The sequence below is a fragment of the Brassica oleracea genome, chromosome C3, assembly GCF_000695525.1.
Source record: "Brassica oleracea var. oleracea cultivar TO1000 chromosome C3, BOL, whole genome shotgun sequence".
In the NCBI taxonomy this organism is placed as follows: Eukaryota; Viridiplantae; Streptophyta; class Magnoliopsida; order Brassicales; family Brassicaceae; genus Brassica; species Brassica oleracea.
In genome coordinates this window covers 12,774,692-12,802,626 of record NC_027750.1, presented here as the reverse complement: position 1 = coordinate 12,802,626, position 27,935 = coordinate 12,774,692, and the positions used below count along the sequence as shown (strand labels likewise).

The following is a 27,935-nucleotide window of genomic DNA, read 5'->3' as shown; positions in this document are numbered from 1 at the left end:
GCGGAGCGACCTCGGCACGTCGCTCCGGGAGGTCGCTCTGGGTGCTGGGAGCGACCTCTGGTAGTCGTTGTGGGACGTCGCTCCCGGCTTGTACGTCGTTCTCAAATCGACACAACCCCGAGCGACCTCTGGGTGTCGCTGTGGTGAGGTCGCTCTGGAGCTGAAGCGACTTCGCCCTGTCGCTCTAGGAGGTCACTCCGAAGCGAAAATGGCGAGCGACCTCGTGTTACCGCTCTGGTAAGGTCGCTTTGAGAGGTAGGGCACAGCGAGTTCTTGGCGTCGCTCCGGTAGGGTCGCTCCCATGTACTGCTCGTCCAATGATCACCTTTATCACCTCTTTTGAGCTCCAAACGCACTCAAATGTCTCCAAGAACTCCATGCGGTACTTCAATACCTAATAAAGACTCATGCATGCAAAATGCAACCTAAACATGGCTAAATCCTAGTCTATATGATCAAAATGCACATGGGTGAATGGATAACACAATGAAAATATGAAAGATATCAATAATGGTGATTTAAAAATTAATTACCAAAGAAAAAAATATTTTTTCAATCGGATAATTTTTATTGTAGACAATGAAAGTGGTTGCAGCTCGTTGTGAAGCAGAAAAACACTTCGATTGTTAAAAATTGCTGAATAAGATCATTCAGATATCAATGTATTCGCAACATCCAACTAAAATATGGATTGTATTTGTCATATCATATTTTCAATAGGATTAGATTATTTTTAAGAGTTTGTTTTGGTTTTGTTAATACAATATATTATATTAACTTTTATGTTACAATATTGAATAAAAAAATTTAGATGAAAAAAGAATCATGGTAATGCTATTCATGTCACCTATAGAAGCCCAATGACTGATTCATAGCAAAGCAAACACCAAGTCTAATCACTTTCATAACATTGAGTTTCATAACAAATCAAACATGCGGAGACTAATCACAATTCACAACAATCAGTCGCAGAATAAAAAAAAATCACAATTACAAATCAAGACAAATGTAACGTTGGAACTAAAAACTTCATGACCCGCACCCCATGAAACCGTAAGCACGGAAAAGAACACAAAGCTAAACCTTAACATAACGAAAACGACTTAAATACCAGTCAAACCGAGTACAACCATGAATGCATATGCATAGTAAGCAAACACCATAAACTAAGTAAAAAGAACCAAAAAGACATGGTAAGTGAAGAGAGCCTAAAGTGTACAAAGCTTGAACCCCAAAATTCACTAACTACAACACTAAAATCTAAAAGGATGAAGAAGCACCAAGATTGGAAGAGAAGGTCACAAAATCTTGACCACATGAAATTACTTTCCAACGCTAGGAATAAGAAGTTACGGACTAAAAAGAAATGTAAACAAGAAGAAAAACAAAAAAATCTCTCTTCCAGCCCCAAAATAAGTGAAAACTCAGTGTTTACATTGCAACCAAAAGACGGTGACAAGACATCGATGAAGAATGTATCATGGCACATATTTGAGAGCCATCTTTGAATGTTAAGGTATATGAATCAATGTCCCAACTTTAACAGCCTAAAGACATAAGTGTCGTCTATGATAGCCAATGTTTGTATTATTATTTTCTCAATCTGTCATAGAAAATCACCTTTGCATAAATGACTGGTGGCGGAGCCAATGTATTGGCAAGTGTAGATTTTTTTATTTTAAAAGAGTTTACTAGTATAATTCTTAAAAATCTAGATAATTATTGCACCTTTTAAATGACCCCTATAATCTATGTTAACTTCAAAATTGACCTTCCTTAAAGATTTTCCTCCGCTACTGGTATGATCACTTAAGTTGACAAGCAAGTTATCATAAAAATTCTGGGATTGATGATGGAAATTGTAGACATGTTGCAAGGTTTTAAAACTTTTCTTATTTGTTGTTGTTTTTTAAATAATTAAAAATAGATTTTTGTAAAACAACAATAAATAATAGAAATCATAGTCCGTATTAGAATTCAAGAGCATTTTTATCCAAAATATCCAGAAAATTATGGTAGGATATAAGTAAATAAAAAAATATAATAGATAGAGTTTTCAATTTTGAGATATTCATATTCGTTATTTTAAATGTCGTAGATAAGAACACATATATTAAAAAGATAAATTTATTTTCAAATATTATTAAACATTTTATATAATTATAAAACAAATTATAAAATATAATCAGTTACACAATTTAGATTTTACTCGAACACTACCCTTTTGAAACATGTATATTTTAAAATCGAGGAAGTATCTAAATGTTTAAGATTTTTTTTCGTTTTTTAATAAATAGAAGCTAATATACAGTGGTTTATATTTAGACTCTTCGTTATTCAAGCAGGAACTCTATTCGCTTTCTTTTATTGGTTCCTCAAAGCGACGACGCCATTTCTCACACGCCTTCACTCCCATCTCGCTCTCGCCTCGAATTCCCTTCTCCTTCGTCGCTCATACCTTCAGATCTCCGACTGGGTACAGCTCTAAAGCTCTTCCTTCTTCCTATTTTGCCGTCAGATCGCTTTCTAGGGTTTCGATTTGGGTTTCATCAACTCTCGTTTGATTAGGGTTGCATTTTCCTGGGGGAAAGTCGTCGACTTTTCTCGTTTTTCTCGCTCTATTAACTCAATTACGAACCAAAGATGATAGCTTTTTGTCGGAGATTATGAGCATGATGTGTCATCTAATTATCAGTTGGGTTTCAGTGATGCAGGGTTTTCTTACATGATGTGGTTGTTGCTGGTGTAATAAGAATTTAAAGATGTCGTCTTCTTCTTCACATAATATTGAGCTGGAGGCAGCTAAGTTTCTGCACAAGCTCATTCAAGATTCCAAAGATGAACCTTCGAAGCTAGCCACAAAACTCTATGTGGTGTGTGTCTGTCTGTCTGTGTGGCTTAGTTTTTTTTTTTTGATTTGAGGTTTTAACCATTTGCTTTCACTTTATGTATTTCTTTTTGATTGCTTCAGATATTGCAGCACATGAAAACCAGTGGGAAGGAACACTCAATGCCGTATCAAGTCATATCAAGGTATTGTTTTGCACTAAGACACTGCTTGTGGTGATGGAGAGTTGGTTACATACGGTGTCTATATTACTAGCCGAGACTTGAAACTTTGCTGGTTTTCTCATTTACAAAGTTGTCTCGATTAAGTACCTAAGCTTTCATGAAAGTCTTAATTCACTTGCAATGTGGCAAATAGTTATTCATTTCGTGCTTTAGAGAATTATAACTTTTGTTCATGTTTTCACTTTAGCTCTTCTGATGTTTTCTTTCCAAAACTTCTAGGGCAATGGAGACTGTGGTCAATCAACATGGTCTTGACATTGAAGCTTTGACGTCCCCTCGTCTTCCTCATGCTGGTGGTAGTAGTACCCAAATGGAAGATTCTGGATCTGCACATATTGCTGGTATATTTATTTATCTATTCTCTCTTTTAGAGTTTTTTTTTTTTTTTTAATGTGAAAATTCGTGTACTTGTGTCTTATTGTTGTGTTAAATTTTCATACAGGATCTTCTCAAGTCGCTGGAGTTAACAATGAGTCCAAAGCAAGTCTAGTTGAAAATGAGATGTCAAAATATGATGCATTCACTTCTGCTAGGCAGCTTGGTGGATCAACCAGTGCATCACAAGCCGTTTACCAAGGGCCTGGAACTCGAAGTAACAGATCCTTCGATCATGACAGTCCATCCAGCTTGGATTCTAAGCCGGGAAATGCCCAGTCTCACGATAGGAATGAGACAATGAATCAAAGAGATGCCAAGTCAGGTGCAAAGAGAAAAAGGGGTGAATCATCGTTTTCGTGGGATCAGAATATGGATAATTCTCAGCAATTTGATACTCATGGGACAGTTGATGACCAGACTAGAAAAATGAGCAAAGTGGAAATGCCTGCTACAGGTGGTTTTTTTTTTTTAAATCAACAAATTTTAACTTAACCTTTTTGTTTATAATTTCTAAGTTAAGGATAACAGCATTGCATCCTACTATGCTGTTATTTGTGCATGCCGTTAATTGCTAACTCGTTAGTTTAATTGTATACTTTTTTTTTTCTTACTAAAACCCAGGTGACGCTGAGAATTTGCATGTCGGTTTGTCATCAGATGCATACACGACTCCTCAGGTATATACCGTTACACTATGAGTTTGTTGGCATCCTTTGGTTTCCATTACATGCTGTATTCATAGCATTTTGCTTGTTGAAATCATATGGTACGACTTTGCACTAATCTTATTCGTTGCACTAAATATTTTTGAAATTTGAATAAGGAGATGCAGTCGTGTCACATGATGACTTATTTGCGGAAGTATTTGTCCCTCTCATAAGAATCTCATCTCTTTTTTCCCTTATTTTCATTGATTTTTAAGATAAGTTTATTGAATTTCTATTGGTCATTCTTTTCCAAAAGCGCAATCTCTGTCAAAACCTTCCATTCGATGAGGTTTTGGATCTTACATGCATATAGTCTAACCAAGTATATAGTTCTACAAAAGTTTCTTCTCTTTTACTTCTGCCTAAGCCTAGTTAATAACAATGCCCTCTTGACGCGGCATGTTCGTTTCAATGGCAGGGTGGATGGCAAAACAGTGAAATCACAGCAATCAGGCCTCCAGCTCATAGGGATACTGGAAAATCTGTCGCAGCAGAGGATGTTCCGCCTTCAGGTCAACTTTTTAAAGAGCAACAATTGAAGCAGCTCAGAGCCCAGTGCCTTGTGTTCTTAGCTCTCAGGTAATTTCAGTCTCCTAACCTCTTGTTTATTCTGTTTGGCGCAATTGTTACTCTGAAAAGGTCTGACCGATTTCCTTCTCCTAGAAATGGATTGATGCCAAAGAAGCTGCACATTGATATCGCCCTTGGAAATGTCTTCCCCAAAGATGGTAACTATTTGCTTTCTCTTCGGTTATTTGCTTAGTTATTTCGATATGCCTTCTCTTGGATTTTAATTGTCCTGCAATACAGATGGTTTCCGCAGAGAACTCTTGGATCAGAAAGGAAGAACACATTCTCTCAGTGAATCGGGTAGCATTGTCGAAGTCTCAGCTCCATCAGCAAGAATGGATAATCCTACCGGAAGATTGGCTGAGATGGACTTCTCATCAAAAGAAACAGCGATCCCACGATTGGAGGACAAAATCTCAAATGCCATATTTCCTGATGGACAAAAGCTTCTTCTGGCATCTAACACTCCAGACGCTCCAGCGCAAAATCAGGTTTCTGGTAGTCATTCTGAGCTGGCTTCTTCTTCAGGCGGTGTAACCAAACACGCACCAGTAGAGATGGTGGGGTGGCCCGGAACTATTAACCGTAATGACTCCTCAACTTTCACTTTTGAATCAGACGAATTATGTGCTCCAGGTCAGTGGACCACCTTAGATGAGCGAATTGTTGATGATAGAAAAGTTTGGATTATTGTGGTTGATAATTTTCTAATATGGATGTTTGGTACCTTGCAGATCAAGGGGAAGGTAACATGCTACCGCCGCCTAAGTACACCATGTCACAGAAGTGGATTATGGATCGACAGAATAAGAGACTTTTGGTTGATCGGAGTTGGGGTCTTAAACAGCAGAAAGCAGACCAGGCAATTGGTGCACGGTTCAATGAGTTGAAGGTCTCTCTTTTGCCCTTTCTTTTGTCTTACTTTTTCTTGTAATAGTTTCGACTCTTATTTCTTAGTACTGCTTATTTTTTTTCCGTGCTCAACTTTATGCATTATGCGTGTTGTTTCTGGTGGTTTCTATACCCTTTTTTCTTATGATTGGAAGATTAATAGCCATATTTATATATCTATATCTGTATATAGATAGACATGTTATTGTTATCCGGTAAATGATTGACCATGTATAATTTTGCTTGTTTTGCAATTGCTTCTTAGTTTTACATTTGAAGTAACTCGCGAATATTTTTTGGACTAATGTACATCTCTTCATATGCAGGAATCTGTTACTTCCTCGGAGGATATATCTACAAAGACCAAGAGTGTAATAGAACTGAAAAAGCTTCAGTTGTTGAGTCTGCAACGTCGTTTGAGAAGGTAATTGGTTTAAAAAATGTTAAGATTGTTTTCTCATTGGTTGGATGTGTCACCTTCTTTTAATGCCTAATATCCCAATATGTCGAGGTTATAAGACATTCAACTAGCTATTCTGAACTGCTAGACGGAAATGCAAATTTTATCTGTATGTTCAACTTGTCATATCATCTCTCAGTTGCTAATTCTTTGTTAATTTGTTGCAGTGAATTTCTTCACAACTTCTTCAAACCTATTGCAAATGATGTTGAGAACCTAAAGTCATATAAAAAACATAAGCATGGCCGGCGGATTAGACAGCTTGAGAAGTATGAGCAGAAGATGAAGGAAGAGCGACAGAGGAGAATTCGTGAGAGGCAGAAGGAGTTCTTTGGGGAGATAGAAGTTCACAAGTAACTGCAATTAGTTTTCCATCTTAAGTCATATTTTTCTCTTGACCTGTTTTGTGAGCCTAATAGAACATTAATGTATTGAGTTTTAACTTTTTTAAACATCAAATTTTGATTGAACCTTGTTTTAGGGAAAGGCTAGATGATTTATCCAAAGCTAGGAGAGAAAGGTGGAAGGGCTTCAACAGATACGTAAAGGAGTTCCACAAAAGAAAGGAACGCTTTCATCGTGAAAAGATCGACAAAATTCAGCGGGAGAAGATTAATTTGTTAAAGATTAATGATGTAGAGGGTTATCTTCGTATGGTGCAGGTTTGATCTCTGAACTAACTTTGGAAGTTTTAGGGTTACGTTACTTCTTCTTGGCTGTGAAATAAGGTCGATGGGTGAAAATATATAGGATGCGAAGTCAGATCGAGTGATGCAACTACTCAAAGAGACAGAGAAGTACCTTCAAAAGCTTGGATCCAAGTTAAAGGAGGCAAAATCGTTGGCCAGTCGATTTGAGAATGAGGCAGATGAGGCACCTGTTGAGGATAAAACTGTTGATAATGACGATGAGGGTGACCAGGCAAAGGCAAGTCATCGTTCCTAAGATTACATTTTCTTTGAGCCTTCCTCCCATCTTTTTCTGATGTTGTTACCATCTGTATTCTAAACAGCACTACCTGGAAAGCAATGAAAAATACTACTTGATGGCTCACAGGTAATCTTTCTTCTTCCTATAATTAGTTTTTATAGTTTTCTGATTCAATCATACCGTGATTGTCATTTTTTCCCTTCGCTTTTTATCCAAAATGGTTGTTATGTTGTTTGTAAAATAGAGTTTTGTTTGATCATCTTTCCTCTGCTTATAAGGAATATTTTGCTTTTTCAGCATAAAAGAAAATATTAGCGAGCAGCCAGCTTCCCTAAAGGGTGGAAAATTGAGGGAGTAAGTGGACCGTTACCCGCTTTTTACTCCTATAGCTATACGTTTGAGCACCTGCCAGATTGTTACACGTATGTTGTGGGTTGCTTAAAAATACAAAATCTGTCTTCCTAGGTACCAAATGAATGGCCTAAGGTGGCTTCTTTCCCTGTACAACAATCATTTAAATGGCATTCTAGCTGATGAGATGGGTCTCGGGAAAACTGTTCAGGTATTTAATGACACCTATTTGCATTTGGTACATATGTGCACATGATATATTTGTTTTAAATTGGTTATAAGATGCGTTTGTTGTATAAGTTATATATATTTTTATTTCTTGTTACAGGTTATTTCGTTGATTTGCTATCTGATGGACACAAAAAATGATAGAGGTCCCTTCTTGGTTGTTGTACCATCCTCTGTACTGCCTGGCTGGGTGTCAGAAATTAACTTTTGGGCCCCTACAATTCAGAAAATTGTCTATTGTGGCCCTCCGGAGGAGAGGCGCAAGCTCTTCAAGTACTGATGAGAAAAGTTCAATTACTGTTGTTCTTTATGTCTAAGATTTAAAGGTTCATTATTATTATTATTTTTAATTGCAGGGAGCAAATTGTTCATCAGAAGTTTAATGTGCTTCTGACAACATATGAATATCTAATGAACAAGCACGATAGGCCTAAATTAAGCAAGATCCTTTGGCATTACATTATTATTGACGAAGGACATCGCATAAAGAATGCTTCTTGCAAGTTAAATGCGGACCTGAAACACTACAATAGCTCCCACCGACTCCTGTTAACTGGGACACCATTGCAGGTACATATTTCATCCATTCTCCTTCTAACCTCTATTATGCCGCATGCTCTTGATTTTACTAATTTATGCCGTTGACATTTACTCATCATCTCAGTATTTCTATCTCTTACAGAACAACCTGGAAGAATTGTGGGCTCTGCTTAATTTCCTGTTGCCTAATATATTTAACTCATCAGAAGACTTTTCACAGTGGTTTAACAAACCATTTCAAAGTAATGGAGATAATTCTGCTGAAGAGGTAGCATTGACTGTCTTCTTTTACAGATAACAACGGTTATACTATTCTTAAGACATTGTGGTTTTAACTACAACCTTGTGATTGCCATTTGAGTAGGCGTTGCTATCGGAAGAGGAGAATCTGCTGATTATCAATCGTCTTCACCAAGTTCTTCGACCATTCGTGTTGCGGCGGCTGAAACATAAGGTTCATAACATGATATTTGCCATTCAACATAGTTCCTTTTCCCCTTTCATTTTGTAGTCTCCAACCATGTCGTTCTAGTATCGCTTTCAGTATTTTAGTGATCTGGTAGGATGTTGCCATAAAATGCATGCATCTGAGTATTTTTGTGTTAACTTTAATTTAACTGCATCATCTAATTTATTTTGGTAGGTTGAAAATGAACTTCCTGAAAAGATAGAGAGACTCATACGGTGCGAGGCTTCTGCATATCAGAAGCTGTTGATGAAGAGAGTTGAGGATAATCTGGGCTCGCTTGGAAACATGAAGGTGCTGTTTTGTGCTCTGCGTATTGTCATATTTTTTATACTATGTAGTTATTTCTTAGTTAGTTTTCTTTTTACAGTCGCGTGCAGTGCACAACTCAGTGATGGAGCTTCGAAATATTTGCAATCATCCATATCTCAGCCAACTTCATACAGAGGAGGTAATAATTCCCCTAAAAATCTACGTAAATGCAAAGAACTTCTGGTTAGGGAATAAAGAAAGTTCTGATGAAGGGTCTGCGTAATTCACTTTCTCTAGGTCAATAGCTTAATTCCTGAGCATTATCTGCCTCCGGTAATAAGACTGTGTGGGAAGCTTGAGATGTTGGACCGGCTCTTGCCCAAACTAAAAGCAACAGACCATCGGGTAATGATTTTTCTTCACTATCATGTTAATGAAACGGTTTTTTCTAATTCAAGTTGTATTACGAGATTTCATGTAATTTGCTAATGTACCTTCCAGTGCCCTGGTCTCTTAGAGATTGGCCACATGAATTTTATTTATATTTGTTTTGTTTGCACGAGGCATTTATAATTTTGGGAGTAAGCTTAGTATATTTCAACTAGATTTCTCCTTTGCTTTATTGCTTCTTTAACTATGCAGAATACTATTTCTTGTGAAATGCACAAGGATGCCATTATTTATTACTCTGCTGCATGTCAACCCAAATTTGACTGCAGATGCATCTAAGTGTTCATTACTTTTTGGCATGAATTTCCGCAGGTTCTCTTCTTTTCAACAATGACGAGGCTTCTTGATGTTATGGAGGATTACCTCACCTTCAAGGGATACAAATACCTTAGGTTAGATGGGCACACATCTGGGGGTGATCGCGGTGCTCTTATTGACGGATTTAACAAGTCTGATTCACCATATTTCATTTTCTTGTTGAGGTAACACATGATTTTTCATGGCTCGCTTTTCTTTAAAAATCTCTATGCTCTATCAGAATGATTCATGTTACATTCAGAAATTACAAGTTGTAAGCGCTGTCATTAAATTCTCTACCGGTCATAGTAAAGTAGCTTTAATACTCATAAGTATCTGGATGTGATAACTGAATCTTTCATGGGAATTCAGCATACGGGCTGGTGGAGTAGGAGTTAATCTTCAAGCTGCTGATACCGTTATAATATTTGACACCGACTGGAATCCTCAGGTTAGACATAGCAGTCCTTCATGTCAAGTTATAGTTTGCTGTGGACATCAGTTCGGATATTGAAGAGCATATATTTTATATTTCAGGTTGATCTACAAGCTCAAGCAAGGGCTCACCGGATTGGGCAGAAAAGAGATGTTCTAGTTCTTCGTTTTGAAACGGTTAGTTTGCTCTTGTTTGCAAGGAATTTAAATTCCTGTAAAGATATGTGGCTTCTTAATTTAGTGCACTTCTCATAAATCTATTGTTGTTTTTCATGACTATATTTAGTTTATTAAAATCGTCTGACTTAGTTTCTTTCTTGTTTTTTAAGGTCAATACTGTTGAGGAGCAAGTTAGAGCTTCAGCCGAACATAAGCTTGGAGTTGCTAACCAGAGTATAACTGCTGGGTTCTTTGACAATAACACAAGGTAAACCCAGAGACATCCATTTTTACTTCAAGAGTACTAGCTACCAACTTTCTAATGTAATCACGTTGTTGTTTTGTAACAGCGCCGAAGATCGTAAGGAATATTTGGAATCCCTGTTACGTGAGTCAAAGAAAGAGGAGGCTGCTCCAGTGTTGGACGATGATGCCTTAAATGATATTATAGCCCGAAGGTGACTGCTGGTTTATCATTTCTTGTAGAATATTACCTGTGCATATATATTGGTTTCTTAAATTTTCACTATGATTACTTCAGACGGGTTTATTGAATGTGTTTACTTTCTTAATGTAAAGTAGTTTCTGTTGTCGTTTTCCATACTAGGTATTTTCATGTGCTCGCTGTTAAATGGCTTGAGTTTCTCCACTTTTACTCTCTTTACTTTTCCATGCATTTCTTGTAGATCTGACATTTCCGTTGTCTTTCTAGGGAGTCAGAGATTGATATTTTTGAATCCATCGACAATCAAAGAAAAGAAGATGAGATGGTATGTTTTCCTGTTTTCCTCAACAACTTTAAATTTGGTTTTCCATTTTATTAAGGTTTTATGATATTATTTTAATCTGCCATGGCCCTGTAGGAAACCTGGAAGAGCCTGGTACAGGGGTCAGGGTCAAAAAGTTCTGCACCCATACCACCTATCCCTTCTCGTCTTGTTACTGAGGATGACTTAAAACTGCTCTATGAAGCAATGAAAATGAATAATGTCCCGATGGTTGCAGTAGAACCAAATGTTGGCATGAAGCGGAAGGGTGGTTCCGTAGGAAGCTTGGATACTCAGCAATATGGAAGAGGCAAACGTGCCAGAGAGGTTTGTTGAGTCTTTTTTATTTAAACATTCAATTTTGTACCTTACTATGATGCTGCTGGTATCACCTTTACTAATTACTTAAAATTGGCAAAATTGCAACTTCTCAGGTTCGATCTTATGAAGAGCAACTGACAGAGGAGGAATTTGAAAAGATGTGCCAGACTGAGTCAACCGATTCTCCCAGAGGCAAGGAAGAAGAAAGTGAGAAGAACTTGGCAAATGCTACATCAAATATTCTGGGTGGAAACATTGGTGAAACGAGTATGGCAAATGATAAAGTAGATATTCTGACTGGAAACACTGGTGAAAAGAGTTTGGCAACTGATAAAGTAGATAATCTGGCTGGAAGCACTGGTGACACAGTGCTCCCTACATCTACAGCATTGGCACTGACTCCACAACCCGTGGAACCTCTACAGAAATCACAGCAGCCACTGAAAGAAGTAACAGAACCTGTAAAACGGGGCCGCGGCAGGCCAAAAAGAGCTGATAAAACGCCGAATCAATTATCTGCATCAGTTCCAGGCAGGACACATGCAACAGGGGATGCCAGATCATCACCAGTTATTGGTTCCGATGTTGCCTCTGGAAGTCTTACTTCCCCTGATTTATCTGTTCCACCTGGTTTTCAACCACTTCCAGCTTCCAATTCTTCCCCAATGCCAACGAGAGGTCGGGGCAGGGGAAGAGGCAGGGGACGTGGTGCAGGTAGAGGAAGGAGAATGGAAAATATGTTGCAGGGTGCTGACAGTTCCATAGGTACTCAGAGAACTAATACCCGAGCATCTCTTTCTGGTGATCCTGTAGCGTCCAATTTAGTAACTCTTCCCGTCTCTTCGGTTGCTATTGATGCAAAAGTCCCTAAGCCTATTAAAGCAAGTAGTTCTAATCTTGAGTCGGGGCCTTCCATACATTCTGATACTACTGCTGTGCAGCCCTCTCCTGCTGTCTCCCTACAAGAAAGTAGCCAGCTAGATGCACCGCCTGGTTTTGGTTCTGGATCTGGATCACATGTTCAGCCGCTAAATGTATCGGAGGATTCCTTGGTAAAAAAGGCAGCTTCTATAAAGAACAAGCCTGCTGTTCCAGATGTAAGAAATAACCAGGGTTCAGGAGTTGTAAAACAGCCAGTTAACACACCAAGCTCTACTGCTTTAGGTATATAACTAGCACATCGCTTAATTGTTTAGAAGATATTATTCACAAGAATCTTAACAGCATCCATTTTTTTGGATTTTTTTGGCAGGCCCAGGTCAAAGTCAGACAACTGCACCTTTAAATGCTAATCAGCCATTGAGTCCCCACCTTGTTGGTTCTACAGTTGAAGGTACAAATATTTTAAACATCGAAACTCAATTAAACTGTTTTGATTTCTCTATTTAACCGTTACATACTGGTTATGTTTTGCAGCTCAAGGCGCCAGTGTTCTTTCTCCTCCTGCCCCCATGCCTGTGAAGAGGCAAGGTCGGAAGACGCCAAACAGAGGAGAAACTCCTAGACGGCGAGGAAGGAGACATGTTCAAGCTTCACCTGCTGCTGATGGCTCTTCTGCACGGAGTACAATATCAACACCACAAACCGAGGTCAAGGTTGGTGATTCATCAGGATCCAAAATTACATCAGTTGGACACAAGTCTGATGTTGTCCAAGAACAACCCCATTTCAACCCGTCACTTGCACACTCGTCTGCCGGTACAAGTCAGGAAAAAAGAAAAGAAATATCAGGTGTTGTTGGTACTGGAAGGAAACAAACCACTGATGTGACTGATGTTGCTCGTGTCATGAAAGAGATATTTTCGGAGACTTCCCTGTTAAAGCATAAAGTTGGGGAGGCTTCTGAAACAACGGTAATAAATGAGCCAGATGGAAAATCCTCGGAAACGATGAATATGCACATAGCTAAGACCAGCAAGGCAGAGAATATAATCCAACCTGCCGATCATAACTTGGGAGTAGAAACAATCAGTTCCAGTGTTTCAGTAGAGAAGCAAAAGTCTGAGTCTTCAGTCATGACTGATAAGATCATTAAGACTTCGTCTGATATTGAGGCTTCTGTTTCTCACTCTGATGATATAACACCTCAAGATACTATGCTCGTTGACTCAAAACGTCATGTGGGTAGCGAGTTAGTTGAGACGGAACAGAAAGTAGCAACATCAACTGATCCCAAGGTACAAATAGCAGCATCTGTTTCCAGTGTTTCAGAAGAAAATAAAATTTCAGATTCTTCTATGCTGGTCCATGGAATTGTAAAACTTTCACCTGGATCTAAGTCTCCTGTTGATCAGCCTGATGATCCTCCAGCTCAAGGTACTGTCCCGGTTGATTCCAAAAGCCCTGTAGACGAGGTTTTGCCTGAGATAAACAAAGATAGTCAATCACCGGAGCCTCAGAATGATGGTAATGTGCAAAGCTTACCAACACCTGATGCTGATTCCGCTGAGGCTCCTAATAAACAGGCAGGGCCATCTATATCACCTTCAGTTTCTCCTCAAGCAATGAAGATGACTGAAAATTTTGAACTGATATCGAAGGATTCCTCAGAAACTGTTCCAGTTTCTTCTGTTTGTGTTGTTGAAGATTCGAAAATGCCTTCAGCATCCATTGAACATGGTTCTCCAAAGAAACCAGAGTCACCTGAAATCCATAAACCTAGCGGTGCTGATTTGGATTGTCGCATTACTCCTACAAGTTCTTCTGAAATTGGTGGTGGCAGCAATTTTTCTGGAACTAGTGCAGAGGTACCTGAAAACTTGAATGATTCTGTGACTAAAAGCTGTTTGGAGATGAGTGTTTCCATATCTGAAAAAGTTCTAGAGAGCGAGCTTCTGACATCTAACTCCGATGATCTGAAGTGTGTCCCTGATCCTGAGGAGGCAAAGGATGCCGTAGGTGTGAGGTCTCAATTGGGTGATACGGCCGGAAAAAAAAATCTGCAGTTAAATCCTACTAATTTCGATGATGCTGTTTCTTCCGAAAAGGCTGAAATGATTTCTGGAGGCCATACTTCGAATTGTCCACCTAATACTTCGACTGAGGAAGCTCTTGCAGACCAGATTGTGACTGAAGAGACGTCTTGTGGTGTTCACAATCCCGGATCTTCACAATTTCCGATGAATGAGAAAAATCTAATCTCAGATGTTGCTCACCCTGGGTCTGGTGGTCAGATTGAATTGGTTACAAACAGGGATAGTGGCACCGAGTTGTCTGTGGTTGTTGCAGATGCCGGAAATGACCTTGTCAAGATATCTGGTGTTGAAGCGGATTCTTCTGTGGTGCAACTGTCTTCAGGAGATATTTTATCCGATTCTGTTGCATCGTTGACAACTACAGAACCTTTGCCAACAGAACAGCAAGTAACAAATCTATCTACTGAAGGTAAGGGTGAAGAAATCGATGGTGATAAAAAAGGAACTACCCCCTTGATTCCAGTAGAACAGATGAATGTGCAGCCCACAGTTGGGTCTCATGTGCTCGAGAGAAGTTATGAGGAATCTCAACGATCTCCAATGAGAATTGATGAAAGTTCATATGTGGATAGCAAATCTCTCGATACTACAAATCAGACGAGTGAAGAGGACGAGGCAAAACGTAAAGAAGGTGAGAGTCCGGATGATCAGATATGCGATCTTGGACCAAGTTCTGCTGCAATCCAATTATCGATGCCGCACACTGATGGACTAAAGACCCACACTGGCAATAAGAACTCTATATCACTTGTTCATGAAGATTATGGCAGTCCTCTATCTGATTCTGCCAATGCAGAACAAGATTCTGGAGAATCTGCTTCAATTCTAGGAGGCGACAGTTGTAAACTTGGTGGAGAAGCTAGTACCGCCGACACAGAGATGGTGGATGCATCAGTTCAATTGCCTTTCTCTGCAGAGCAAGTGGGAGGTATGCACGTTCATTAAATCAATGACACATCTTGTAGCATGACTACTTTAGGGGAAAAAAAAGAACTCTAAATATATCTTTCAATTTATTTTTAGTAGGTACAGACTCCCCTTCGTCTCTACCAGTGATAGAGGGAGACAAGGCCGAGAACCCATCGGACGAGAGAAACATTGTTGCTGGTGAAGCCAGCGGCATAAATGTTTCAATTCAGCCAGAGGATTTGTGCATGAACCTAGGTGAAACTGAGGAGCCTGCGCAGATGGGAACAGTTGGTGATGCAAGTGACCGAGCTGAAGATGATATGGCCATTGATGTCTTGAGGGAAAAAGAAGAATCAAAGGATCAACGAGAGCATTTGTCTTCAGCCTTAAGTTCAGTGGAAGATAACAAGGCTGAGAACCCATCGGACGAGAGAAACATGATTGATATAAATCCATCGGTTCAGCCAGAGGATTTGTCCAGGACCCTAGGTGAAACTGAGGGGCCTGCACAGATGGGAGAAGTTGGTGATGCTAGTGACCATTCTGAAGATAATGTGGCCGTTAGTGTCTTGGGGGAAAAAGAAGAATCAAATGATCAACGAGAGCATTTGTCTTCAGAATTAAGTTCTGGGGAAGAGACTAAGGCTGAGAACCCATCGGACGAGAAAAACATGATTGATGGTGAAGCTAGCGGTATGAATGCTTCGGTTCAGCCAGAGGATATGTCCAGAAGTCTAATTGAAACTGAGGAGCCTGCACAGATGGGAAAAGTTGGCGATGCAGGTGACCATTCTGAGAATGTGGCCGTTAGTGTCTTGGGAGAAAAAGAAGAATCACAGGATCAGCAAGAGCATTTGTCTATAGCATTAAGTTCAGAGGAAGAGAACAAGGCTGAGAATCCATCGGACGATAGAGACATGATTCATGGTGAAGCCAGCGGTAAAAATGTTCCAGTTCAGCCAGAGGATTTACCCATGAATCTAGTTGAAACTGAAGAGCCCACACAGGTAGGGGAAGTTGGTAATGCAAGCGACCAGCCTGAAGATAAGGAAAAAGAAGAATCAAATGATCAAGGAGAGCATTTGTCTTCAGCATTAAGATCAGAGGAAGAGACCAAGGCCGAAAACACACCAGAAGAGATAAACATGACCGATGGTGAAGGCAGCGGTATTAATGTTTCGGTTCAGCCAGAGGATTTGTCCAGGAGTCTAGTTGAAACTGAGGAGCCCACACAGATGGGGGAAGTTGGTAATGCAAGCGACCTGTTTGTAGATAACATTGGTGTCTTGGAGGAAAAAGAAGAATCAAAGGATCAACGGGAGCCTTTGTCTTCAGCATTAAGTTCAGAGGAAGAGAACAAGGCTGAGAACCCATCGGATGATACAGACATGATTGATGGTGAAGCCAGCGGTATAAATGTTTCTGTTGAGCCTGAGGATCTGTCCAGGAATCTAGTTGAAACTGACGAGTCCACACAGATGGAGGAAGTTGGTAAAGCAGGCGACCAGTCTGAAGATAATGTGGCCATTGGTGTCTTGGAAGAGAGAGAAGAATCAAAGGATCAACAAAAGCATTTGTCTTCAGCATTAAGTTCCGAGAAAGAAACCAAGGCCGAGAACGCACCGGAAGAGATAAACATGACTAAGGCCGAAAACACACCAGAAGAGATAAACATGACCGATGGTTCAGCCAGCGGTTTTAATGTTTCGGTTCAGCCAGAGGAGTTTTCCATGAATGTAGCTGAAACTGAGGAGCCCACACAGGTGGAGGAAGCTGGTAATGCAAGCGGCCAGTCTGAAGATAATGTGGCCATTGGTGTCTTGGAGGAAAAGGAAGAATCAAAGGATCAAGAAGAGAATTTATCTTCAGAGGTAGAGAACAAGGCTGAGAACCCATCGGAAGATAGAGACATGATTGATGGTGAAGCCAGCGTTCAGCCAGAGATTGTGTCCACAAATCTAGATGAAACCGAGGAGCCCACACAGATGGGTGAAGTTGGTAATGCAAGCGATCAATCTGAAGATAATGTGGCCACTGGTGTCTTGGTGGAGAAAGAAGAATCGGAGGGGCAACAAGAGCATTTGTCTTCAGCATTAAGTTCCCAGAAAGAGAATGAGGAAAGCTTGCCAGTGGAGGATCCAACAGTTGGTGGTTTAGACGAATCAGAGGCTAAGTGCTCTGTCTCAGAATCTGACGTTAAAGGAGATAGTAAGAAATGTGTTGGAACTAGCGAATCAGCCGACTTGGATTCAGAGGCACCGCCAGAATCAGTAAACTCCATCTCTGCTGCTGTTGAACCAAGTTCAGAACCATCAAATCCCTTGGTCCCCGAAGAGAGCAAATCAGAGGAGTTAAAAGACGTTGCAGACGTTTAGTTTACTCCATCTGGATTATGTTGTAGAAGTATAATAATCTTAATTCAGCAACTCAAAACAAGTATTTGTAGTCATGTGGCGTTAGCTGCATGTTAGCCGCTTATCGAGGTGCTTGTATCACCTAAGAAACATAAATCTAAACTTGCAGTGCATATTAAAACGGCAAATTAACAGCTTCTAAATCATCCAATCCAGTCTACTTGCCTGTATCTGCATAAATTTCGTATAGAAACCGTATCAGGTTTTCTTGGAGGCATTTCTAGCTTGATGTAGATAACATTTAATATCTGAAAGTCAGTGAGATGAAACTGGGAATTAGGGTTCCAAAATTTCAACATGCAATCAATTAATCTATGATAACAAAAATTCGAATAGCATATATCAAAGACTCACAGATTAGAGTAACTTGTAGTTGAAGCCGGATGTGATTGAGGTGAAAACGATTTCGGGTTTGTCGAGTAGGAAGAGACGAAGGTGAGTTATCGTGGAGGATGGCGGAGACAGTCGAGTCACGCTGGTGACGGAGACGAAGCCGGTTGTGAAGGAAAAGGGACCAACAGAGATGGAGGTGAAGGAGACGACAAGGAGAGCGTTTCGCCGTAGGTGGAGAAACCCGACAAAGGTAAAGTGCTTGCTTTTTTTCTTTCTTATAGTATTAAATATTTTTTTTTAATTAGGATATAATTATTAGTAAAGGCAAAATCGTAAATTTGCATGCTTCAAGAGTTAATCTAGTAATTTCAAAATTATATGAGTTAATCTAGTCATTTCAGGATTAATTAGAGTCATTTTAAGTAATTTCCCTAAAAATTATTACTTAATACACACAACTTACACAACTAAACTAGAAAAAAAATATCCAGAAACAAAAGATACTCTCAACAACTTTAATATAATTTATGTACTCTCAACAGTACAAGAAACAAATTAAAAAGACAAACAAACAATAAGTCTCAGTGACACAAAACAACAACACGAACTATATCAATCACATTACTAACACAGTTTAGTCATTCATAAGTGGAGAACAATGCATACACAGTTCTATCATCACAACTCTAACCCTATAACAATAAAAAAAACTTGAAAAACAACTCAAAACGCAAAATTCACAACTACAATAACCCTAGCAAATATTGAGATGAAATAAGAACTCTGTCTACAACTCCGCGCTTGCGCGGAGGCAATGCCCCTATTATTTAAAACCCCTAAGTTAAATATTCACCATTTACACAGCAGCTAATGTATCAGAATAAATTAAAAACTTATTCTTTAGACAAAAATATAGCAATATAGTACCTCAGGGCAAAAGAGGAAAACTCTGAAGCCATATTTTTCCATAAATACACCCACTCACCATCTATGAACATCAGCCCACATCCCTTCATCCTTCTCTCTCTCTCTCTCTCTCTCTCTCTCTCTCTCTCTCTCTCTAACTCTGTGGAAGCTACATAAGTATATACCGCATAAAAAACTAAACAATGTCGACAGAGTTGACGGAGGAGGAGTCGTTGTCCGGCAAGGATTACCAAGATCCACCGCGTGTTAAGATTTTTGAGGCGAGGGAGCTAGGCAAATGGTCCTTTTATAGAGCAGTGATCGCTGAGTTCATAGCTACTCTCCTCTTTCTATACATCACCGTCTTGACAGTCATCGGTTTCAAGAGCCAGACGGATCTCCAAACGGGTGGTGGAGCCTGCGCCAGCGTCGGCCTTCTTGGCATCTCTTGGGCCTTCGGTGGCATGATCTTCATCCTTGTCTACTGCACTGCAGGCATCTCTGGTCTATTTTCTTCTCTGTTGCTTCCTTATAAGTAATATCCATCTTTTGCATCCTCTATAGATGTTTTAGTACCATCGACCATATAGCTCTCATTTCATCTTATGTGAGTTTTCAGATTTTTAGCAGTTAAAACAATAAGTTTTCACAAATCCATTACATGATTTTTTTTTGATTAACCTGGGTATCCGAGACCTATGGGCCATTACATAATTTGCATAGTTAGTTAATGAACATGCATCATAATTCAAGGCTCTTAAGAGGCTCGTAACAAAGAAGCAATATTTCCAAAAAAAAAAACTAAATGAAACAACTATAATCCTCTAATGATTAATGAAACACAATGATGACCACTATACAGATGTGGTAAGAAAACATAGCTTTCTACAAAATTTATATTCCCACCTATTTAGCTGTTTCTAAAGATGTATGTTTCAGATTTTTTTTCAAGAAGATTAATGTTTTATTAGTCCTACGTAAAATTAATGTTCCATATCTCATAATTCACGCATACCAATAAGTTCATTTCAATGTAAAATTTATATTAAATCAACAACTTTAATTACTTGATGTTACATTTGATATTCCAAATATTTACTGAGAGTGTGAAAACTAGGCCTGTGACTTATTATCCGAAATCCGGATTCGATCCGAGATCCGCTCCGGATCCGCTCCGAAAATAGGATATCCGGGGTGTCCGGATCCGAATCCGGATAGTAAAATCTTGGATCCGTGCAAACCGAATCCGGATCCGGATATCTTAATTTTTAGGTCCGGATATCCGGATCCAGATCCGTATTTTTAAAATACATTAAATTTTTTAATTTTATTAATATTTATATTTGATATATTAATATTTATACATGAATTAATCTTATAATATAATATTTTAGTTTTTACAATATTATAAACATATATAAATATATTTATAAATATTTAATTTATGTATTATATTAAAAAAAATTAGTATTTTTTGTTAAAAAATTTATTTTTAATTATTTTGACGGATCCGGATCCGGATCCGGATATCCGCGGATAATAGAATATCGAGACGGATATCCGAAACCCGGATATCCGGAAACCACGAATCCGGATCCGGATATTATCGGATCCGACGGATCCGGATCCGGATACCCTAAATTTCCCGGATATCCGGATCCGTCCCAGGGCTAGTGAAAACACACCGAAGTTCACAATTTCAAAGGAAAAAAAAACTGAGGAAGTAATTAGCTTACTTGATTAAAATACTAACCCTCAGCTGTTTCAGCTGGTTTAATGAAATTAATAATCATATATACATGTGTGTGTGTACATAGGTGGGCACATTAACCCCGCAGTGACGTTTGGACTATTCTTGGCTAGCAAAGTGTCGTTGGTGAGAGCTATATCATACATAGTGGCTCAGTGTCTCGGAGCGACTTGCGGAGTTGGTTTGGTGAAAGTCTTTCAGAAGACTTATTACAACCGTTATGGCGGTGGAGCCAACGTCCTCGCCGATGGATACAACGTTGGTGTTGGTGTTGGTGCTGAGATTATCGGCACTTTTGTCCTCGTCTACACGGTCTTCTCAGCTACAGACCCCAAGCGTAATGCCCGTGACTCTCACATTCCTGTAAGCAATTCCAACTTTTTTACTTTATATTTCCATAGAAACTATAACCGTTGATGTTTAAATATATTTTTATAAAAGTATCTTCGATGGTGAGTTCTTGCGTGAGTCTCTCACCAAAAAAATCTAATAATAAAAGAATAAGAAGTATGTGAGAGAATGTAAAAAAAATAAAGAGAGGTCTTCTATATGAGAAATCCAGCAAAAAAATTGAAAGACTCAATGACTATATATCTTATTACGAATTGTCTAAATTATAAGTTCTAGATACCCACAAAGATAGTCTTACCACAAATAATATTCTAAGTATATACGGAACAATTAATTGTGTACTATTTTAAAAGATTTAAAAAGTTGTTAATTAACTCAAAATACTTTTAAAACTATAACAACTAACTAGAAATTAAAGATGCTAAGTATTTCGAACTAAAATTGATAGTTTTCTTTCTCCACTTATTTTTTCTTAAAATATAATACTAGTGATGCCAATCAAAGTTGGAAAGAGATCAGGATATTTTTTGATTTCGTTGTCGCAACTTTGGACCCAGGGACGTAACAGAATCTAGTGCCAGCTCTAGAAAGCACTATAAATAGTTAAATACTGAACACGACCTCTTCTAGCCATTTTGGCCTAAACGAAAATAATACGGAGCAAGTAATAATAAGTGTAGCGTCTAATTTCTTCTATGAGATAAACGACGAAATTGTGTCCAATTATTTTTCATTCATCTCTTGTATCTTTCTTTGGTACCAAGACGTCCTTTCAAGATATAAAGACATAACATCTTTGTTCAAAAAAAAAAAAAACATCTTTGTGATTCACGTCCCTTCATCACATTCACATGTCTTTGTATGTAAATGGTCCACTGTTCACAACGACCCATGTGTTATATGTATTTGTACATACATGCATATTTGTACATACATGCATGTTCCATGATCTTAACATCTCCTTTCAAGAATGATTCATTACAAAACCAAAATCTTTCAGTTATGCAACATTGTACACAGTACACACTCATTCTCTTGACTATTCTAATAATACTTGTACATATACCTCCTTCAAATTGATGTCAATATAATTGTTAATAACCACACGAAACTGATTTGTTTTGTGTTGAAATGAATTTATTGAAGGTATTAGCCCCATTGCCAATTGGATTTTCCGTGTTCATGGTTCATTTAGCCACAATCCCAATCACTGGAACCGGAATTAACCCGGCTAGGAGTTTTGGAGCTGCAGTCATCTACAACAATCAAAAGGCTTGGGATGATCAAGTTCGTATTTTTTACCACTCTATAACTAATACTCGTTTTTGAGCCCTAATTAGGTTATGAATGGAGTTATAATTTATTATAATTAAATGCAGTGGATCTTCTGGGTGGGTCCATTTGTGGGAGCATCCATTGCAGCTTTGTACCATCAGTTTGTGTTGAGAGCTGGTGCTATGAAGGCTTATGGGTCAGTCAGGAGCCAGCTTCACGAGCTTCACGCTTAGAATTTGATTTTTTTTTCAAACTATCTAAGTGGTGAAGATTTCTTTGGGCTAGGAAGGAAGGAAAAAAAAATATCAAGTAATAATAATAAAATTTTATTGGTGAGTAACATTTAGTGTCGTATTTGTTACTTTGAGGGGGAGGTTTGAGGGTGACTTTATAAACCAATTTGCAATATCCACGCCTGTAGAATGTATGTTTTCATTTGATGTATTTGTGATTTATATTCTGTACTTATCAATGCTTCTATATTTGATGTATGATGTATCAAAATTATTAAGTTTCTACTTATTTAATATCACTTTCTTCCTTCTAATATAAATACAGTTTAACATTTCTCACATAATTTAAAACCCAAATTTTTTTCCACAACATCTGTCTTTATTCATTTCGGTACGTAAATGAAATATTTTTTGTCAGCATTCACATTAATACTTTTAGACTAAAATAATATTTTTTCCGTTTATGAATAAATGTCACTTTGATATTTTTCACACAGATTAAGAAAATGGCTGAAATATATATAAATTGTTATTAATTATACCTCTCTGACCAATATAGTATTTGAGATAAATAAAATTATTTAAAAAATCAATGAAGTTTACAATTAATTTTAAAATGAAAGTAAATATAATTTGCATTAGAAATGTAAAATGACAATTTTTGTGTAACAAGAAAAAAATGTTAGAATGACACTTATTATGAAACAGATGAAGTGTTACTTACTAGGAAACAAAGAGAGAATAGTAACTAATTAACCAACATTCTTATTTTTTTCCTCCAAACAATTATATTAATTCAACTCATTCAACCATATATACTCTATATAAAATCTAAGAGCATCATTAACCCTAGAATCTCATTAGGGTCTCTTAATGACTTTTTAAATATTAAATATTAGTTAAGAACTTAGTTAAGAGACACCAACATTTTTATGCTCCAATGCTGATCTCTAAATTAAGAGTTCTTAAAAAAAAATTATGCAACATCTTCCATCAACTTAACTTTCTTCTCCAAAGAAAATGGCTTGGATGTTATATTCTCAACAAGCTATAAAAAACGAGTACGTGTCTAACCATAGATGAAACGAATAAGCCATCCAAGTTTGTATTGAAACACACAAACAAAAGAGAGATGCTCATCAAACAGAAATAAACAGAGGACTTTTAGATCAAACAGACAACATCTACCTCACAAGAAAGGTAAGTAAAACTAATCTGAATACCTTAAGAGGCCCATGCTGCACTCCAATATTCCAACCAAAAGAGCCAGCACCTTCTCAGACACCTACTTGTCCCTAGTCCACCTTTGCAGCCTGTGTGCATAGTTATATCTGTTTCTGTTTTAATACAAAACATGTCTTAGGCAACCATGTCTTCCAATATGATCTTCTGTCTCCCAGCAGCTGAAACAAGAGACACGTAAGAACATAAAGAAACAAAAGATTCATTTAAAAGAGGAGGTTGTTCATACATATAGGTCTTCACCGTCCTTGGACTCAGCCTTGACACCATCAGATCCCGCTTGGTTGACCATTGAGATGAGCTGCAATTAATGTAGAAACAATCACCGAGACTTAACAAAGATTTGACTTTCTATGTTTAGAAGGCATTTGCTTGATTCAACGTCCTATTAAACCATAAACACAATCACTATGAGAAATAGAGATTGAGATCTTAACATACCTTCAAATTCAAGTTCTATTTGATCCAACAGACTCGAACGTTCAACACTTTCATCACTTACAGCTCCAACCTAAACACAAAAGAAGATAAAAAGCCCTTTAATTTTACAATGAAACTAACTTTGCAGAAACCTAACATCATCTGCCACCAAAACAATCACAAGAAATCAGATAAGAAACACAGCTACAACGATTCCTATATACTAGGGTTTCGAGGTGAGGACCATCTATACAGCTTAGAAACCATGTTCGGAAATGCGCTAGGCGTAACGCGTGCGTTCGGACAGGGCCTAGCGCCGAATCAATTAATCAGGGATTATACGGGGATTAATCGGGAAGTAATTTAACGTACTTATACACGTTTTTATGGGTTTATATATTAAATAGGTGAAATATTGACAATAATGGTGCATGGTGTAGTGGTCAGCTTTCTTTGTTATGCCTCACCCACCACAGGTTCAAACCCCTAGTCCGTTTTTTGTCTATTTAATCAGTTTTTAGGTTAAATGAAATTGAAATTACAGAAATAACTTTATCTTCTTCCTCACATCTGCGATTCTCAGAACAAATTACAGCTGCCTCTCCTTTTTTTTTTGCGATTTCTATTGTTTTTCTTGTTAATCTTATATGTTTTAATCAATATGTAACTAATTTGTTAAAGAATAATCAGTTTCCGATTCCAAATCGACAGTAACGATGAGTTCAAAAACTTTCCGATTAAGTAAGCGCCTAGGATCAAATCGCCACGGTTGGAGGCTGCACCACGTTTTTCCGGCGACTTTCCGGCCGCTTCAGCCGCGTTTTCGAACAGAGTTAGAAGCAGTGGACGCCATATGGTAGAGAAACTCGGGATCTGAGCTGTCATCCTCTTCCTATGTCTCCTTCATTTCTGCCAATTGGATAGAATCTCAGAATTCGCTGCCGCCTTCGACGCTGCTCCACCTTGCAACCAGAGACGAGAGACGAGAGAGCAAGGCGTGACGGAGACGAGGAGATGCGGTGACGGAGACGTGGAGGCTTCGCCATCAACAGAGATGATCTGTTTCTAGATTTTTTTTTTTGTAAAGAGAGAAGAGCGTAGAGAAAGCTAGAAAGGAGATGCTACAGATCTGAGAAGTGTTAGAGAAACATTTTGTTAGGGGATTCGAAGGGTATGTGAAGGAGAGGAGACTTCGGAGAGAGGTAATGAAGAGAGAAAGGAGATGGAGACGGTAGAGACACGGAGAGGAAGAGAAGAGACCGTTCTTGCCATCCTTAATTAAGATACTTTCTTGTGTTTATTACAATTTTTCTTTCTTTTTTAAATTATAATTATGCTAAGAGACACATTTAAGAGCATCATTAATATTATTTACCTTTTAAGTAGTAAATATGAGTTAAGAAACTTAGTTAAGAGATTTTAACATTTATATACTCCAATGCTAATTTCTTAACTAAAGGTTTTTAAAAAAAAAATTCCAAAGTCCTCATCTTTACATCTTCTTTGATCTCCAACCATGGATTCAAAAACATCCAACATATTATCCAAACTTTCAGTATCTTCACCCATCTCCTTCATCGCATATACAATACTCTCTATTGTCGACAAACACCCCTCTCTTGGCACCAAGTGCTTGATTCCAGCTTCGATCTTTCTCTGAAAATGCCTTCAAATTCATATTCAATCTTTGAGTATTCTAGTTCTTGGATCCTGGCTTCCTTTGCATTGAGATCAGCTCTGGCTTCCTCGAGTTTGTGTTGGAGATGTTTCACCTCCTGCTTCAAGATCAGTACCATATTCACAGATCCAACAGATCCTTCATTACTCTGCCTCCACCATATTCACAACCTCATGATGATCACGGACTTAAGAATACAAGGAACAGCTAACCATAATTACCATACCGTGATAAAAATGTGTGGCCGTAAAAAAAGAAGAAGCAAAGAAGCTCCATTACCGTATTAGAAGCAGCACCTCGTGGCCGGTCCACAGCAGCTAAAGAAGCCTCCATTGCCTCCTCAACAGCATAATCTCAGAACCATCCTCGAATGGCTAGGGTTTCGATTTTCAACTCAATAGAAATAGACAAACAATCTCCAAAACCTTAATCTCCTCCCCTCCTCTGAGAAATTGAAGAATTATTTATACGCAACAGTGCAGCCGCCCAATTAGCCGTCGCTGAATCCTTCTGTGGCTCCATCGCGAGATGTGGAGCAGAGAAGATTTTAGGTGTAGATAGAGGAAAGGAGAAAAAAGGACATTGCTTTACAGGTACTTCTGCGGTGAACGATGGGATGACGAGGTTCACGGCGACAATGATTTGGCAGGAGATAGGTGAACGAGAGAAAGAAAGAACGCTACAAAATCTCCTGCCCAATATAATTATAAGAGCATGTTTATTGGTGAAACTCTTAAGTGGTTCTTAGTGAATTTTTAACTATTAAATTTAAAATAAAAAATTTGTTAAGAGACTCTTAATTTTAATGGTTTATTGGTTGTTTCTTAATGATGGTATATAAGAACACAAGTTAAGAAAATGGAGATGAAGAATGTGAGATAAACAAGAAAAAGGATGGAGACTTCAATATTTTGAGAAAAAGAAGAATGGTATCTGATTTATAAAGTTTGTTTATGAATTATAAGTATGTCTCGTGAATTACAAGGGTGTCTTGTGACACAAGAGTACAACGATAACACACACACAACAACTACATCTCTCGTGACACACACACACATACATTTTTCATGACTACACACACACAACAACTACATCTCTCGTGACTGACTACACAAGACTACAACAACAACTATACTCTTCTTCTGGAAATCACAGACCTTTCACCATTTATCAAATCACAGTGCTTTCACCACTTCACTTCAACTATAGCTTTTACCTTGATTAACAATTGGTATGTGTTTGAGATACTATCACAAGACAATGCAACGGTGCCCGAGAAACCATCACTCTGGAGTTTCTTCATATATCCTCCCTTAACCTTAGCATGCCTCTTGTTCTTCCAATCTAAAGACACAAAGACAGGAAAAGATCAAAACAGAGCAAATAGAAAGGTTTTGTCCAATTGAAACAACTGTTTATCCAAACAGAGCAAATACAAAGGTTATATCCAATTCAAAAGATCAAAGACAAAGGTTTTACCTTTATAAAAAATCTTGGGGGGGGGTTTCGTCTGGCAGAGAGAAAGGTTTGACCTTTCGATTCGCTTGAAACAGTCACCGTTCTCTTTCGTCTCCGACAGCCACCACGAGTTTTAGATCTCGTCGTTTTTCTTGGTTGAAGACAGAAACTGATAGAGGGGACGCCGATTCCATCATCGACAAGAGCCTCCGGGAGCACCGGCGTTTCGTTGAGGAAAAGCTCCTTGAAGAAGAGAAATCGACGAACGCAGAGAGGAGTGAAGGAAAAAAAAAAGAAGGAAAAAAAGAAAAGAGACCAAACCGACAGACCCACTTCTCTTCAATCCAATGAACAATAGACACATGGCTCGTAAGGGACGTGCCTTCGCTCCCTTAATTAAGGGACGGAGCTTAGTTTAATTCATGTTTTTCTTTTATTTTTAATGCAACTAAACCTAAGATACCAGCTTAAGGGCTGCTGATAAACATGCTCTAAGACATGTTATATAAGAAACGTCCCTTAACTTAATTGTTATTTTTCTTTTCTAATTCTAATTATACTAAGATATCTCTTAAGAGCCCTGGATAATAATGTGTTCTGGATGTTTTAAGAGGCAAAGTTTTGAAAACCAAAAAAAAAAAAAAAAAAAGTCAATCAAAAGAATCCAAAACAGCCCAATCTATTAAAACAAGGCCCATTAAAGATTCCTCCACAAAA

The 27,935-nt window shown here is 38.3% G+C and overlaps 2 protein-coding genes and 1 long non-coding RNA gene across 8 annotated transcripts; 2 read left to right on the top strand and 1 right to left on the bottom strand.

Moving 5' to 3' along the window:
- Positions 1-2,341: 2,341 nt before the first annotated feature.
- On the top strand, positions 2,342-17,718 carry LOC106331336 (chromatin structure-remodeling complex protein SYD). Of its 5 annotated transcripts, none has more exons than XM_013769665.1 (36): positions 2,342-2,476; positions 2,707-2,873; positions 2,972-3,033; positions 3,292-3,413; positions 3,515-3,904; positions 4,072-4,127; positions 4,576-4,736; positions 4,821-4,885; positions 4,968-5,363; positions 5,462-5,619; positions 5,945-6,042; positions 6,246-6,431; positions 6,560-6,740; positions 6,829-7,005; positions 7,091-7,134; positions 7,306-7,362; positions 7,474-7,570; positions 7,688-7,860; positions 7,944-8,157; positions 8,270-8,395; positions 8,492-8,581; positions 8,771-8,887; positions 8,964-9,044; positions 9,143-9,250; positions 9,608-9,777; positions 9,965-10,043; positions 10,130-10,204; positions 10,357-10,454; positions 10,537-10,644; positions 10,899-10,956; positions 11,050-11,280; positions 11,388-12,438; positions 12,527-12,607; positions 12,691-15,177; positions 15,273-17,416; positions 17,487-17,700. In XM_013769665.1, the coding sequence occupies exons 2-36, from the start codon at positions 2,763-2,765 to the stop codon at positions 17,511-17,513; spliced, it is 9,879 nt and encodes a 3,292-aa protein (XP_013625119.1). In that variant the 5' UTR covers positions 2,342-2,476; positions 2,707-2,762; the 3' UTR covers positions 17,514-17,700. The 5 variants fall into 5 exon arrangements, with proteins under 5 accessions (XP_013625119.1, XP_013625120.1, XP_013625118.1 ...); XM_013769666.1 differs by having other exon boundaries at positions 15,273-17,419; positions 17,490-17,700; XM_013769664.1 differs by having other exon boundaries at positions 4,968-5,312; positions 15,273-17,718.
- A 1,196-nt stretch (positions 17,719-18,914) lies between these two features.
- LOC106334990 (probable aquaporin PIP2-6) lies at positions 18,915-22,727 on the top strand. Its single transcript, XM_013773403.1, has 4 exons — positions 18,915-19,315; positions 20,629-20,924; positions 22,059-22,199; positions 22,292-22,727. The coding sequence occupies exons 1-4, from the start codon at positions 19,015-19,017 to the stop codon at positions 22,418-22,420; spliced, it is 867 nt and encodes a 288-aa protein (XP_013628857.1). The 5' UTR covers positions 18,915-19,014; the 3' UTR covers positions 22,421-22,727.
- Positions 22,728-23,418: 691 nt separating this feature from the next.
- Positions 23,419-24,345, bottom strand: LOC106334992. Of its 2 annotated transcripts, XR_001268702.1 has the most exons (4): positions 24,327-24,345; positions 24,104-24,173; positions 23,892-23,963; positions 23,419-23,823 (listed from the first exon to the last, which is right to left on the bottom strand). It is a non-coding gene; the product is annotated as an uncharacterized LOC106334992 (long non-coding RNA). The 2 variants fall into 2 exon arrangements; XR_001268701.1 differs by having other exon boundaries at positions 23,420-23,823; positions 24,104-24,339.
- Positions 24,346-27,935: the final 3,590 nt, after the last annotated feature.